This window comes from Anarhichas minor, unplaced genomic scaffold, assembly GCF_050575085.1.
Source record: "Anarhichas minor isolate MPS153535 unplaced genomic scaffold, ASM5057508v1 ptg000022l, whole genome shotgun sequence".
NCBI lineage: Eukaryota > Metazoa > Chordata > Actinopteri > Perciformes > Anarhichadidae > Anarhichas > Anarhichas minor.
The window spans coordinates 3198916-3216165 of record NW_027466468.1 but is presented as its reverse complement, the minus strand read 5'-3'; the positions used below and the strand labels follow the sequence as shown (position 1 = coordinate 3216165).

Here is a 17250-nt window from a genome sequence, read left to right as displayed (position 1 = left end):
GAGTTAAATATGAGTGTCACAGCAAAGGGTCTGAATACTTATGACCATGTGATATTTCAGTTTTTCTTTTTTAATAAATTTGCAAAAATTTCTACATTTCTGTTTTTTTCTGTCAAGATGGGGTGCCGAGTGTACATTAATGAGAAATAAAATGAACTTTTTTGATTTTAGCAAATGGCTGCAATGAAACAAAGAGTGAAAAATTTAAAGGGGTCTGAATACTTTCCGTACCCACTGTATTATAAACAGCCAACAGACAATTACCCAATAGTGACCAACGATAAATAAAAAGAGCTATGGACACCGCGGAGGGTGCAACAAGCATCGTTGGGGTACAGAAATGATATAACCTGCCACTTTAACAGCAGAATAAAGCACCACCGAGGCAGCCAACACAGAGATGTAAAGAGAATAACCACTCAACAGCAGCTACAGTTCACAAACACACATTTAAGCAAAAAAAGAACCACAGTTTTTACACAACACATGGTGCAACACGCAACGCCACATTCTCTATGCACTGCAGTTGTTGACGTTCAAGTTCGTTGCTGTACTCTGCTGTCTGAAACGGCTTCCTGTGAGTAAACATTGGCGCACGTCAGGGGACTGTTCAAGGGCCGCTCCTCTTCACTATCTCCACCTCAGACTTCCGTTTTTACTCTGGCTCGGGATCAATAAAGGTTCATCTTATCTTAGCTTAAAATGTGAATCTAGTAACTGTTCAAGCTCCACGTCTGACAGTAGCTTTTCATGGCTGGCTGGCTCTTACTGGCTAAGTGTCGTGAGTATCATTAACGTTGGCATAGAGCTTGTTGTTGTTTTTTTGGCAATAATCCAAAACACCATGAAAGAAATCTTTTTGTCGAGGGATCCAGTGCAATGTTAACTTCCAGGGTATACTTCTGTATACAATGACCAGTCCTCAGAACTCAGCTGGGTGGCTTCAAATGAGCATCGCATTATAATGATAAACACTTTTTTCTTTACAATGTTACAAAGTACATAAGAAAATGAAATCACAAAAGACTCACAAAACAATATAACCGATAAAGCACCAAATATAGAGGCCCAGAAGCACTAAACATACAATAAAACAATAAATGGGGAAAACATCATATATCATAAGATCAAGGCTGTTCAAAGTACTGCTGTCATTATCGAAATCTGATAACACAATTGTTAACATGTTAAAGCTAATAGAAGCTGATAAAGGGACCATGAAATAGTCTCCAACAGTAAACATGGCTCGCGGTTTAAAGGGGAAGGAGCAGAAACGTTTCAGCATACAAGGTGGAGAAAACGCATGTCCTGCCATAAAACACCACCTTTGAGCATCTCACTACAGCTTTTATTGACAGCACATCGCAGAACTATCAGCTCAATTCAGCATAAAACGGTTGAGTCGCTTAGTTTTACCGCGTTCTGTCCGAGCTTTCACTTTAATATTAAATCAGAGCACCATACAGGTGTATTTATGTTTGAGCTCTTTTAATACAAATCATACTCGTACCGCACATTCCACGCACCGTAATCCTCTTTGGCTTCCTAACACCTTCATGAAAGCAGCATTTGTTTCGGCTTTCCTAACATTGTGAAGGCACTTGCTCAATGAGTGAACGGCTCACTGGTGAGATCTACTGTAGCTGTGTCTTTCAGTTTATAGAAGCAATCGGCTGGATGTGTATGTGAACATATTTACTAGAACAAGGCGACAGTATGACAGCTGTGTTTTCAGCTTGCTCAGCTGGCCAGACAAAGAAGATGGCAACGGCAAAAATGCCAAACTCAAGGCTTCAAAATGACATTCCACAAATCAATGTGGGACATCATGTGGCTACGTCCACATCTTCTATACAGTTTATGTTCTAAAGCAAAGCAGATGAGGATGTGAAATTCATAAGAGATATTAAAGAAGAGTGCAACAGCCTAAAGTGATGTTACCACTTTAAGGTGCAAGAGAGGATGATACTAGACAGAGACCTGCAGAGGCAGCTGTCATACTGAGAGAACTACTGTCATGTAGAAGTTCTCTAACAAAATATGCCAAAATCTTTTTCTTTTCTTTTTACTGGCAGCCATGATGAAGATACGAGGAACAGAATATTAGTTTTGCTGTAAGTTTGTCTTAAATATTTTATTTGATCTCGTATTCAGTTTCATATTTAAACTGCAAATTCATTCAGATTAAGGCATAACAATTTTTAAAATCAAAAAAGTTCATGACTCGTGCGACAGGTCTGGACCACAGAAAGAATTCCAAATACGAGTAACTTGGTGAATGCCACAGGTTCCCATAAATCACTTGCATGAGACCCATTGATCAAGAAGCATAGATCTACATGTACAGAGTCAAAGTTATTAATGCATTTGTGTGATCCTCATCAAGTCGGACATTCTCTGAGCACAGGGTAACTGCCCAGAGCCCGGCTGGCGTCATGGAGGGGGTTCAACAGAATATAACATTAAATATTGTTAACGTTGAACATATATTTAGGAATGTCACAGATAACATAACAGGCAAAATCTGAAGTATATCCATGCATCTCCGTCCCAAATCAAACCAAGCAGTTATGTAGAATCAGATTCAGATTGTGCAGCCGAAGCCGACGCTTTGTTGAAACAATATTCAATATCCAACTATCACTGAAGATAGGGTTGGTAATCTTCTTGAAGACCTTTTTGTTATATTTGTTGAAATTCTTATTGCATCCCGACAGCAATCAATAAATCAACAAAAAACTAAAAAAGGTCTGGTATCTATGGCTGTTAGACGTGCTAAATGCCTGTCCACTCATTGCCTGTCACCAGTCTTCCATAAGCTGCTAGCTTGACAGTTTGGAGTACTAACAGCCATCATTGATCATTTTGGGGGCATGGCTTTGAAGGGAAGTGAAAGGACGGGTCAGACGACTTTCTATCTAGATTTAGCGACTTTAGGAGCTAGTGCTGCTAGTTTCATTGAAGAAGAGTTGGCACGTTGGGGCTGTTTTCTAGTGTACTCTTGCTAGTTTCTCAACATTACCAACCCTAGCTTTAAAGAAAGGGCGGGAGGCTACAACAACAAATGAAATGAATGCGCTAACCGACAATGTTATTATGCAGGAATGAACTCAACACATGTTGGTACCTCGATACCTAAACACAGCTGCTAGCCTGCCGCTAACGCTTCAATACACCAACCTGCAACTTCACCCTTTTAAAGAGTTAAAATGTTAACAATAGGTTCCGTTTATTCTTGCTCTCAAATGACTCATTTGAGAGCAAGAATTAAGTAGATAGAGAGCACTTAATACTCGTTTCTGTGGACAAATAAATTGATGGTAAATAAAGCGCCAAGTTCCATGACACCTACGATTACAGTCGGTTGTAATGATACAACACATGGCAGATAACATGTTGTGCAGAACCCGCTCTTGCTCCCAACTCGTCTTATACCGCTGCTTTGTCGGTGCCCCTCAGCGTCTGATACTGACGCATCTTTTAGAAAAGTACGTCTGGATCAAACAAACCTGGGACTTACACCCAGGAGACCCATCTTTGCATCCCCTCTGAAGCAATGTTGACCTATTATACCGTAGTTTTCTTTGTAATTTCCGTAGTTATGTAACATCTGTAGTTATTTTGAGCGCTTTTGCTGCCGGAACCTAACCAAGCAGTTTGTTGCACAAGTAAACCTTCAAAATAAGTAAACCTACGCTGGAATTTCATTTTGAAAAGATACTGTACACATGTAACGACCGGGAACTGACACGTTGTTCCCGAGGCCAACACTGACGCTAGAGGGTTAGAAGCGTCGTGAGTCCAACCAAACGTCAGTAATTGAGGAGTTGGGAGTGAGAAGCTCACTCCAAACCGTAGAGATCGTGTCTGCCTTCAACAGTATCAGCTACATCCTGCAGTGGCCTTTTAACTGATCAACCCTCATATGATGATTGTTCACTGTGTATTGATAACAACCAATGACGCAGATGATAATCACAAACGCGTGTTAAATATACAGCATACCTGACGTATTTCACAACCATGTGAAGTGATAAAAGTGCACCATCCAACAAATCGCCAATAGACATTTGGGATACTGAGGACTTCTGATTATACACTGGCTGTGTAATTGAAGTCGTCGCAAAAGAAGGCCGGATTTCCTGGAGCCTTTGGAACCGGATCGGCTCATCGACCTGTTGCTGGTCTTGAACCATCGAAGCAGGCAGCGTCTAACCTGGGACAGAGCATCTGTGCATGGATGAACATATATTTGGCAATAATACAAAAGACAAAAGGCAAAAGAACTGATCCCAAAACACCCATTAAGGTAATTCAATGGGGCGGACATTTACATTTAGGCCCCACAGCATTCCTCTGAAATCATGGAAACAATCACATCCAGTAAGAACAAACTCCAGAGGTTCAGTGTCCAGTAAAACTGCGGACAGACAGTCCTGTCCACATGACAGTATCTGCAGTGTGGACAGCAGCCGGCAACGTGCGCTCCCAGTCCCTGTCTCTTCCGCCGTTCTCGCGCACGAGGCCCGGCCCCCGCTTCCCACCGCCATCCTCCACTCCACCCCGTCCGTTAGTAAAGGCTCCAGGCCTGCGGGTGCTGATGCTGGGGGTAAAGTGACGAAGAGCCAGAGGATGAGGCGGTGAGATCGCCAGGGCCAAGCTGCTTTCCACACGCACACATTCAGTCCAGCTTCTCCTTCTGGACCAGCTTGGGAGCGTCTACGAAGTCCAGTCCATTAAAGAGGATGAGGCCGCCCGTCACCACGCTGGCTGTTCCCCAGAACAGAATGTAGGCCAGCGTCTCAGTCCACGTCTCACCTGACAGGGGGAGGGGGGGGTAAAATAACAATTAGTAAAATAACAATTACTGCTTAAATATTTTAAGCATGATCCGAATTTAATTTAGGATAACTAAACCCTGATGCATGTCATTACGTTTGCAGTATGACAATGACTGAGTTAATTGCAGTTGGTCTTACCAGCCATTAGCAGGCAGATGATGCACATGGAGAATGCTACCACCATGACGATAGGCAACTAGAAAAGGAAAAGAGTCACATTAAAAAAAAAAAACATCGGGAAAAGAGGAAAAAGGTATCCGTCTATCTTCCAGAGCCATTCTTACCGTCAGGAACTTCCAGTCTTTGGTGTCACGCAGCGGGGTGGCCCAATCAGCTTCGTCCACAGCATAGTTCCCCAGGAACAGATCGATGGAGTCCTGCGTTACAACAGACCAACCGTTTCTTACTGTTTGCAGTGCGAGTGCATCTCATTTATCACTCTGTCGTCTCTACATTGTGTCAGCAAATGAGAGATCTCCAGACTTCGGTCATGACCAATTCTCTTAAAGAGTCTACTGTAACTGAAGATAACTGACAGGTCTACATTTCAACTGTGCAGTACCAAACTGGGTGGCCAAACTACATAACCAATTTCTAATAAATAGCACCAATAGCGGCCTGTACGTGGCACGTCTTAGTTTAAACACTAGATGTCGCTGCCATTATGAACAACCACTTGACCTACGTTGATTACTTTACCTTGCACGCCAGCTGGATTTTCGAGATATCGCGAGGTCAATTGAGAATCGCGGGATCACATATCACACGAAAACCCATCTCGTCAGGCTTCAAGTATCAAATAGTGCGTTTGTGTCCGGTAAGCCGCGCAAGGACCAATCAGTTTCCTGTGAGGAGCTACTGGTAGCTATGGGCGTGGCTTAAGTTTGTGCCAGATGACACAGAGAGGCAAATGTTTGCTGTTCACGACAATGGCGGCCCCTGAAGAGGTTAGTGTAGCTGGAATAGCATCAGTAATATCAGAACTGGAGAGTAACACTGAAGGCTTTTCTAGATGGAAAAGGTGTTTTCGCTCTTCTCCCTACTGGCTTCGGTTAGAGTTAGTTTGATTGACAGATGATTTGTCCAATCACCTGCCACATACATTTTGAAAGTGCCTGCCCTTTTCCAAACAGTTTCCAATGATGGCTTCTCAGCTGGTTCTGTGTAACAAACCATCTGGTGGGTCAGGTTACTGATTACTGAAACATTTACCTCACTAGATTTGGTAAACATGGCGGAACCGAAAAGACGGAAGATAGCGAGAGAGTGCTGAAAATTTCAGAAATGTTGGGTAAACGAGTACTTTGTCACAGAAGTGCAAGTGAAGTTGCAAGGAATCCGTTGTGGCGAAACTAAACGTCAGTCCCACACTTCATTCACTGGCACGTTGGGTTTCTGCTCTAGGAACACTGATGTTCTTGCAGTGGAACTGCTCGAAAACTACACATTTACTATAGTTTGTCCCGTGACTCCTTATATTTTTCTGTATATAACCCACAATGAAAAAAGTTTGGCCACACAAGTTATAGTAAAACACACTAATGCACACATCAAATCCAGAAAGATTTGGACCCACCTGTCTGAACCCATCGGAGAAGTTGTTTTTGTAATATCGGATCATGGAGTTCCAGCCGTCCATCAGCAGCCCCAACTGAGTCCTCTTCCCCGTCCTGAGAGATCATCATGTGGGTCAACAACATGTAGAAAATCACTTACGTCCTCATAGGTTGGATACAAACCATTTTGTTATCCCCCTGACCCGTCCTCTAGCCTCCCAATTTAACACCAACTAACATCTAACCTCATTTACCGAGGCCATTTCATGCTCCCCAGAGGATAAACCCTGTCCATCCAGCTTTCTTATTGCATGTGAACTTAACCCTCCGAACCCCAAAACCCACCGGTGGTATTTAAAAGCATGTTTTCCTGAAACAATTGCCCAAACTACGCGGTTCATCACAGCCAGAAGCTGTAAAAAATCTTTCCGACAGTCTTTGAACGAACACTTCCTTCAGAAAAAGCAACCAAATCGAAGCCTAAAGTTGTGATACCTCATTAAAAACTTGTTATTCTACATGCCTCATTTTAAATCTTTTCCCAAACAAGCCGTTTGAATTGACTGGATCCTGTGAAGAGCATTAAATTCTGAGCTCCTCAGCTTAACTAGGAAGCCATGATTGACTCGGCTGAGACCAACAGTCACATGGCAACAACTCCGCGAAACTTGGACAGAAGTGCAGGCTGCTGAGCACAGAGGAGTTCAATGTATAAAGCATGTGGAGCCTCCGTTTTCCCCAAAATTGGTTAAACTTGTAGACATTTGATAACATGTCGTACATATAGATTCCAGTGTTTTTCAATTTTTATAAAATAAATCATCACAGAAATTCAACTTTTTCTTCCTTATGATTTATGGCATTGTAACTGTGTTATACTGCTCAAAATACATTTTTGACTTCTTGCCATCATTGTGCTGTTTCCACAGAGGTGCAGGACTTATATACTGTAGAGAAAATCAAGGCCACAGAGAGAAAAATGTGACCGGACCAAAAGAACACCCCGAAACTGCTTTGGGTTCAGAGGGTTAATGCTCATAAATCTGAGAGAGCAACCAAAGAATTAACCCTGGGGAAGGACAGACAGTTGAATAGACAAACTAGCAGACACCTCCATCCTTAGACTTTTTCTTTTGTCATTAGCAGGTAGTTAGCATGTGTTCAGCAGGACGGTATCCGTTTGCTGTGTGAAAACTAACCTGGTGAAGTCGGTCTTCAAGGCACCAGTACCGGCATACTGCTTGGCACAGGCGTCGGCATTGTCTGCCCAGGCTGCACGTGAACAGACGGGTGGGGAGGAGGGAAATAGAAGAGAACAGATCGTATTAACATCTCGGACCCTTAAACGCGGGCGTGGCCCGGTGAAACAGGACACTGGTAGTGTGAAACTGGTAGTGTGAGCCCACCGTTCTTGAACATCTTGCCGAAGTCTGCCTGCTCCTCGATCTGCTGGCCCACGTGGAGGATTCCCATTCTCTGCAGGAACACACACGCACATATTGATTTGAGAGTCCAAAATGAACCTTCTGAGTGTTTGTCAAAGGCTACGCTATAAGGCTTGTAGCATATTACATGATGTTTTAGCAAGTTTTCTGACCTGCTCTTATTTTAAGTTGCTGTGAATGCAAACTCAACACTTCCCCTTTTCTTTTTCTTTTTTCCAGATTGGCGTTACGCTACTTTAAATGAAACACTTCCTGACAAGTAGGGCACATTCCTTCACTTTCCCGGTAGGCTTTTAATGTGAAACATCTGAAGGAAGTGTTAAGTTTAATTGACAGGAGTTATAGCAGTCTGTGTTCTCACCGATGCTACCAGACGATGACACCAGAAAAAAACAGTACTTTCACCTCGCAGGACACGGGAGTTGCTGGTCCACCTCTGCCTGTATCCATTAATTTGTTTGTGATATTGTGTGACTTTGGTGTTTTACGGGGTTAGATCAGATTCATCAAAGTCACACAATAACACAAACTAAGCAGCAGCAACTCTCGTGTCTTGCTCGGTGAAATCGCTGATTTTGTCAATGGAGTCTTGTGGCTTTTGCGAGAGTCTTGTTTTGCCCCCGTGCCTGGTACTGCTGTCTGAATCAGACTGGGGGTGTGTCGGCCGCCATCTACTGTAGGTAATACACTGACTTTGGATAAGTACCTCATACAACCCCACTTCATAACAGCCGAACTATCCCTTTAACACGGATCGAATGACATGACCGTGTTTGTGCTGATGATATTAGTGCTGTGGAAATAGACATTATGCTGGATTACATTGAGCTAACCGATACAAATCAAGCTGGGCACAGCCTTGGTTCTCTGTGATCAGCTGTTGTGATTATTACGTCCACTTCCTGTGGGATGCTAGGGTCGTACCCGTAGCTGTGACTGCAGCGAGCGTTGGGCCAGCATGCTCTGGATGACGTTGGTGCGGTCCAGACAGTCCATGCAGTTGCTCCGAAACGTCCCCTCCTGGGTCAACATCTCCTTCCCATCCGCATCCACCAGGAAATATCTGGATCCACACACACGCATACACACCATTACTTCTGCTGCAGAGACAGACGTAGATATTTACCTGCCGCACAAAGCAAAAAAGCGCACTAACCCAAATTCGTCCTGCATTTCGGCAACCATATCCACTAAGATATGCAGGCGGTGCCACCTCATCCGGCTGCACTCCTTGTGAAAGTCAAAAGCTATGTACCTGCAGAAAAAGAGAAAGTGTTTACTGAAACGTAGTGGTGACCTCGAGCTAATATCAGGCGGTGTCAACGCAAGGCCCTAAAAGAACGCAGCAACGCGTGAAGGGTGAAGGACGGAGCTGGCAGTTATCTTACTTGATCATGCCGTTACCCAAGCCGGTCACCATCTTGTCGAAAGCCAGCTCCAGTGGCTGCTCTGAGCCCTTTTGGTTGATCTGTGAAAAAAAGAAGGATGACAACAAAAATAATAATAATTCTAAAAATAGGAATGATTTCTAGTCAGGGTCGTATCGTGGGTTAAAACAGTGTGAAATGAAAACCTAGCTGGCACGTCTGTCATAACAAACTTACCAAGTTCAAAATGACTTGTCTTCCGTAGAGAATAATCTGAGAGTCAAAGTGTCTCTGGAATCCGTCCAACTACAAGAGAGCAACAGAGAGAAACTTTGTGAGGAACGCAAGGAAAAAAATTAACAGGTTTTGTCTCGTGTAAATTAAAAAGGCAGCTTACGTGGTTCACTGTTTTGCTGATCTGTGGTTTGGGCTTGTACTTGAGATTGGGCCTTTGGGACCAGTAGAGGGGGATGGAGCCTCTGGTCTAGGAGGAGGAAAAAAAGAAAAGGGGCATTATGCGTTCAATGTGGAGACGAGTGGACACAACTGTATGTAAGAACTAATTATAAAGGAAAACAAAAAAAAGAGCTGAAGACATGCTCAAATTGTTTTAACTATTTTTTGATGCTTAAATGGGAACTTCGGTGTTTTTCAACCTGGACCCTATTTATACCTTTTATAAGCGACTAATGGGGACAACAGTTGCAGACGCTAAACAGGCTGTAGTGTGATCGCTCGGGGAAACTCCTCACCGTCAATGTACGTCCACTAAAAGTTCTTGTTGATTGGCATCATAAGTGTCTGACAACATTATGTAAAGAACCCTACAGAGAAATAAAACATTTTTAATTGATCCGGTTTGTCTGTTCGCTCGCAAAAAGTCTCGTTCTGAAATCCCACGTCACATTTTCAAAATAAGCTAAACCTTCAGTTACCCTTTAATGTTGTATTCTATTTACATTTGTGTGCTGTCATGATATAACTTCAAACCACTGGATTCTGACTTGACCGGCGGGTCAATTCTTCCTGAAGGCAGACTTCACTGCGTCTCTCCTGGAGCATCAATGCTTTGGCTCACCTGAACAAACGAAGCCTTGGCGCTGTTGTACTGCACGATCTGCTCCGTTTCCACATAGTTAGCAGGATGGCCTTCTGAGTCAATGCCTGTGGACAAAAACACAAACAGCTGTTTGACAGGTTCATCATCGAAATAATATCCGCTGGGTATGTGCCATAAATGAGCTGCGAATGTGTTTGTAAAACATTTGTAAAAGTGTTGGACGCTGAAGACAGAAAACATTTCCCGTGGACGCGTGGGGTCGGTAGCGTTACCTCGGACGTAGTAGCGGACTCCGGCTCTGAAGCAGCTCCTCCTGGAGATAACAATCCAATCAAAGACCTTCCCGTTGATGCAGCCCGACTTCATGGTGATGACTGGTCAAGAGATGCGTTAAGAAAACTGACGTGGAATAGTGAGAAGTCAGTGCTAAGCACTTTTATAAAAAAAAAAAATAACATATCGATGTAGATGTTTCGATGTAGATGGCGGACCCCCCCCCCCCCCTCCTTGTAATATTTAGAATATTTTCCCTGCTTTACTTTGCCGTCATACAGCCCTTTCAGACGTGGAACTTAAGTCGTTATCTGTGCTCTCTTCAAAGCCACCAGACTCCACTGACAAAAACAGTCATTTTACCTCAAAGAACACAGACGTTGCTGGTCTTCCGCTGCCTCCATCGGTTAATCTGTTTGTGGGACTTTGGAGTTCTAAAGAAAGGGTTAGTTTAAACACCAAAGTCACACAACAACACAAAGAGATAAACCCATTAAGGCAGTGGTATACCTGCAGCTTCTGTGTTCTGCAAGGTAAAAAAATACATTTTTGTCAGTGGAGTCTGGTTGCTTTGAAGAGAGCAGAGATAACGACTTCAGTTCCCCGTCAGGGTGCCTCCATCCACAGCAGTACATTGCTTTGCTTCTGTGCTGGTACTCATGTCTCTTACTCCAAACCCCTCTTCTAAACATCTGAACTATCCCTTTGAAGTGAGCAACATTTCTTTTGTTGGCTCTTTATCAAAAACTTTTTTATGGCTACAGTACCTTTTTAGACAGTATTTCTCCACGTAATAGTGATTTAATATTCATCCAGATCAAGGACAAACAAAAACACTATCAACACATTGAACAGTATAAACTTTATACTACTACCTTTACAGTATCAAGGTAGTAGTATAAACTTTATACTACTACCTTTACAGTATCACGGTAGTAGTATAAACTGTATACTACTACCTTTATACTAAAAGAAACACAACAAACTTTTAGAAGTCGTGAATACAACAATACAATAAAGTAGATGTGTCTTATTTAATGCCTCACTCAGTGAGATGGACCCGACATGATAGATCTCACACTCATTCACTAAACCAGCACCAACGAACAGCAGGAAAGGATACAGCCATGGACCACAGGAAACACAAACTTGTGTAACTGTAAGATAAAAACAGTGTTAGATAATGAGATGCTTTGCTTTACTGAAATGCTTGGGTCTAGGGTGTTGGTGAGTTGGGCTGACTAGTGGCTGAATTGAGTTGTTGAATCAAAATGGAAACTAAATGTTGCAATGTAGAAAAATGGCGTGGGGAAGCCAGACTGCTGCTACTATTGCTGTAGTCCGCTGTTTGAACACAGGCTACAGTAGACAAGCACGCTTCCAATGGTGAGGACAGTTACGGACCAGAATCCTCAGGGGTGGAGGGGGGAGGGGCGTATCTCAGAGTGAGAAGGTTAAATAAATGCTGTGAAAGAGAGAACGTTGGTTTGGCCTCACCTCTGGCTGTGCGATGAATTCCCTCAGCAGGTGGCCGTTCCAGACAAAACGCTGATCTGCCTGCAACAGGACAGTCAGCACGAGTTAATACAAAGACAGACAAGGGCGTGGCCTACACCCTGAGATGAGGCTTACTGTAGGGAAAAAATACTTCAACAATTGTACATTTGGAATTATTCATTGAGATTGATGGGTTTTTTTCTCGTTTTTTATTGTTTATGTGAATTTAATTAATTTGTCATTTTATGGGTAACAGCATTTCTAATTGGGTATTTAACTCTGGCCACTGTGAGCTCACCAACTCACAGAGAGACAGGGATGTATTTGGTATTCAACACCCCTTTTTCCACCAACATTAGCGCATATATGCAACTTTTTTTTTTAAAACAGGAAAACCAGCTAAACATAGGCGATGGACTCCTCTCCTACTGCCAGTAGACCAGCATACCTTTCTGGTTTTTTTCTGGTGTTACGTTCAACGTCTGGTAGCACTGAGGAGCGCATGTAACGGCTGTTTCTTTTCACATCTAACTCGGTGAATTTAGGGGTTTACTTTGACCAAACCAGAGCTGGTGATTGTCAGAACGGTAGAAAGACTAACAAAGACGGATTTCACGAGTTGTATTCTGTTTCTGCCGAGTTTGAACGGAGTGTGTTTCGAGGATCAGGGAGGAAATAATGACTGTTGTCTGACTGGAGTCTGGTGGCTGTAAGGAGAGAGGATTCATTGTATGTTGTATATGTTAATAAATTATAATAATTGTCCAAATAGCACCGATCGGAGCTGGAGTCGATAAATACCCGTGACTTCTGCAGAGTCATTTGTCCCGGGACTGATTGTGACCTTTCCCCCCCGAAGACAAAAGCCAGATGTTAGTGGGTTTTTTTTGTCCAGCGGGGGAAAAGGGGCTCGAGGTACATCTCACCCTCTCCAGAAGGCTCATCTCCTGAAACTCGGGGCTGGTGTTGGCCAGGCGCTGCAGGGTGTGGGTCAGGTCGTAGTCCGTAGCAAAGTAGAAGCCGTCTGTGTGAAGCACGTTGTTGATCATGGACAGGAAAGCCTTGTTGTCTTGCATCTGAAACAAAGAGACAGACTCAGGTCCAGAGGTCAGAGAGGGCGGTAATGAAGCCGGTACAAGTGGAAGCCGCTGCTAGCGGATCGGACACCAAAGGGCCACTTTGGGGAACACCTTCTACATGAAAATCAATCATGTCCACCATCGTGAAGGACATTTAAACCCTCAAAATTCTCTGACCGCCACACCAAGCTCGGTTAGATGTCTGCCAGCTCTCCCAGCCACAAGTGCAACCCGGAGCCATGAGATCCCTCACCTGGTTGTCCGTCAGGTGCAGTATCGTCTTCTTGTAGGAGACGATGTCAAAGTCCACGGCCTTCCACACAGCATGGCCCAGCAGGTCCCCCACCTTCTTCTTCTTCGTGATGACAACCAGGTACATGCCTAACACAGAAGAAGTGGTTGGAGATTTTTTTAAAAACACACTGCCTGCTGCTGTAATGTCCCGACGGTCTTCATGTGCTCTTGACTCACCTGCCACCAGGCGGATCGTCCCCATGAGTCCGCATATGGGCCTGGTCTCTGCAGACGCAGGGATGTCCCTCCTCACTGAGGACCAAAGCAGGCACACAGCAAGGGTTAAGCAGCAGTGTGAATTATCTCAGCTAGGGCTGCAACTGATGAGCTACTTTTTTTTTTAATGGCGCAAATGAAAATGATTAGAGAATAAAGGGACACCTTGAAACTGTCTTTTAGATGCGAGCTACACATAATGAGACGGAGTTAAAGTAACAACGTTATCAGAACTGTGCAACTACAACTAGTAAATGTTTTGGGCATTTGTACCAACTACAGCAGTGTTTCCCAAACTCTTTTTTCTAGTGACCCACTTTTAAAAAATGAAAAACCATCACGGCCAAATTCACAACAAACTTTTGACGAATCACAAGTTTGTTTTATGCATGCGTTATTGAAAACATGTACACTAGATAAATACTTCATAAATGACACCAAATAAATGCATTTAGACGGCGTTAACAGGCTCATTCTTTTAATTTTCTTTCATCAGTTAAACAAACAGAATGTACGGAAAGCTTTTCATATTAGATTCAATGTTAGAAGTAGGCTACAGTTATCAAAACATTACGAACATTCAGGCTCCCTCTTGTGGCTCGAATGTGAACTTCACAAAATCTAGATTACGGGAAGAAATTCTGAAAATGTATTTGGCGACCCAAATAACATCTCCTACGACCCACCGAGTGTTTGGCAATGTCTGTACTAAATGATTAACACAACTAACTGATTATGTGTGTGTGTGTGTGTGTGTGTGATTTGAGTAAGACTACTGTGCAAAGCTGGAGAATATCCATTTATTATGGGGTAATTAATGGGTATTATCCACCTTTTTCTATATAAGTGCACATATGTAATTGAATGAGACCACAGAGGAGATAGTAAAAATAATCATATATATATAAACAGTATGTGTGTATGGCTACTGCAGCAGACAGTATATATAGAATAACATTTAAATGATGAAGGCACTTGCAAATGACAAGGTAGTACAAAATGTAAACCATATGTTGGTGTTTAATTTGTACCTCTTTAAACTTTTTTTCTTTTTGCAAAAATGTACCAAAAACAGTGGCAACGGGGAAGATCTTGGGTAGATAATAATGACAATAAATATGAAACAAAATTAAAATCATACCCTCTAAAAAAGTAAATCTGGTTTGAATTGACATCAACACAATAAGCTTGTTTACAATATATTTAATATATAGTAGTGCTGCTACAGTCTCCGCTGTGTTCTCCTTCAATGACACACGTGCTGAGGCTCAAGCCCCTAACCTGAGCTCACCTGTGAGAGTCGTCTCGGTCGACACCCTGTCGATAGCCAGGACGTCCTCGGCTCCGTCATCCAGAGTCTCTATGTAGAACTTCTCTGGTGTGATGCGCCTGGTGAGACAGACAGACACGAGAGCTGTTTAAAAACCCACTAGCACTAACACCATCACCACCATCAGCCCCCACCCCAGCAGCAGCAGCGGGGCTCCGTGTAATACTCCTACAGAAACGATGCGGACTAGAGTCAACTGGCGGAAGACTACACGGCGAGCTGACAGGAGTACCTGTTAGCTACGAGAGCTAATAGAACACTGTAACCGACTAGCAGCAGGTAGCAGTGCTGCATCCGTTAAACCGTCTCATATCTAGCTTCACCCAGTAGCGCGGGACTAGTGACGTTAACGAGGTGCCGCTGTCATACCCAACCCGTTCAAAAGAGCTCATTAGGGGAGAAAACTTTCTGCGGAATCAGGTGCAGTTAGCATTGTTTGCATGGAGCGGTAACACGACGCCTGCGCTGACGAGGTGGTCTACACACGCCGAGCTGCTTCGTCGTTTAGCCGTGTCAGTGTGAAGTCCTGACGGAGGCCCCTCGCCCCTCACTCAGCATGAACAGTAAAAAAGCTACGGTGTGTTATGGTGTTGATCCGCAACACTTACAAGTTGAAACTCTCGTAGGTGCTCGCCATCTTTCCTCCCGTCTGACCTCAGTGACGTGTCACCGACACACCGGCTACTTCCGTCTGCGGCTGTGGGGGAAAGACTCTGCTGCAAAGAGACGCTAGATGGCGCTGTTGCCATGTAAGAGTCCCAAACATCACTTGGGGGAATTTCATATTCATACAGCTAACGTTACATTTCTTAACTCAACCCCATCTTTTAAGTTGTTTTATCATTTAAATTAAATGTTGTTTAGAGCCTCTTAAATTGTTCTCAAAGTTTTGTCACCAAAATATATTTATTTTGTTTTTACTTAATTTTCTCTTATTATTGTTATTGTTATTATATCGATTATATTCATGTTAATATGGTTATTGTTATTATCAATATTATTATTTATTATACCGTCTGATTAAGTTATTTTTCTTCTTTCCTCATTAACTGAATTGGTATGGCTGATAGTTTACTGTTATGTTTACACATGTGCTCTATATGATACGTGTATATGTTGTGTAATGGTAAAATATGCATTTGAACTTTGTGTCCTCGATGTGAACTCGCAGTGAACTCGAAAACTTACGTGTCATCTATTAAGGAAAATGGCTACTGAAAAAGTAGCAAAACTTTTAGAGTGGCAGAACAACTTGTTCCTTATATGGAGTAAAGAAAGTGCAGACTAAGCAGTAATCAGAACTGGTGGTTGAAAACACCTCATGTTACCTTGAATGTATCGAAGCTGTGAAAAGTCAGCTGGATACAGCAGACAAGCCCTCGTGGGGGCTGCACTTTGAATCTAACTTGTTGCTGTATAAATAAAGGAGCCTGTGTGTTACATATTTTGAAGTTTTTACCACAGACTGCTGAATACGTACTCTGTTGTATACTCTTCCCTTGCAAGCAAATAAACGGAAAAAAGACAACTTTGAATCGTCTGAAGACTTTATTATTGATTTGTGAACAAAACTCTCTTCTCCCGATTAACTTAGAAATCTTCCATCACAATTGTTACATTGTTAACACATTGTAAACGTTTGAAGTTGTAAGAAACAATAAATCCCTCCAATCCTCATGACAACCCCATATGGAATAATAAGTATACTTTACACAGGCATCACATTTTATATATTTGTTTCAAGGACGGTGGTTTAAAAGTATATTGTTGTGATTACACTTAGTGGAAGAATGACAGCATTATTCAATTGAATTAGATGTATTTGCTCAGGCACAAAACGGTCAAATTATGTTTGGAAGTTTTCACCAATACCTTAATGGAAAGTACACCATTAAAAGTACATTCAAAATGTTACCTCAGTAACAGTACAGGAGTGTTATCAGCTAAATGCACTTCAAGTGTCAAAGGTACTCTATGCAGCAAAATGGCTCCTGACAGTTTCATGATTACATTGTGATATCAATATTACTAATGTATTTATGTGTAAGTATTTCAATGTTGTGGCTCGGTCGAGGGCAAGCTGATATCAAGGATTACCAACTGGGCAAAGAGGGCAAATCCCCGCAAAACCCTGACACGCCCCAAAGGCATCTGCTTTGATTAATTCCACATTTGTTCTGTAATATCCATAACGCACAATCTAAATAAATAAATAAAGGGCCATAAAGTGGCTCCATCCTGAGGCTCGGTCTCAGAAAAGGGACCATTTAAAGATTTAGTTGATATTAGACT

The 17250-nt window shown here is 42.7% G+C and overlaps 1 protein-coding gene across 1 annotated transcript; it reads right to left on the bottom strand.

The window, feature by feature from the left end:
• Positions 1–430: 430 nt before the first annotated feature.
• Positions 431–15639, bottom strand: LOC142955145 (phosphatidylinositol-3-phosphatase SAC1-B). Its single transcript, XM_076096531.1, has 20 exons — positions 15567–15639; positions 14920–15017; positions 13590–13664; positions 13372–13499; positions 12966–13115; positions 12040–12099; positions 11666–11699; positions 10542–10643; positions 10288–10373; positions 9607–9693; positions 9447–9515; positions 9231–9310; positions 8999–9097; positions 8767–8905; positions 7804–7873; positions 7597–7669; positions 6418–6511; positions 5126–5218; positions 4980–5037; positions 431–4818 (listed from the first exon to the last, which is right to left on the bottom strand). Exons 1-20 carry the CDS (start codon positions 15593–15595, stop codon positions 4682–4684), a joined length of 1761 nt encoding a protein of 586 aa, XP_075952646.1. The 5' UTR covers positions 15596–15639; the 3' UTR covers positions 431–4681.
• Positions 15640–17250: the final 1611 nt, after the last annotated feature.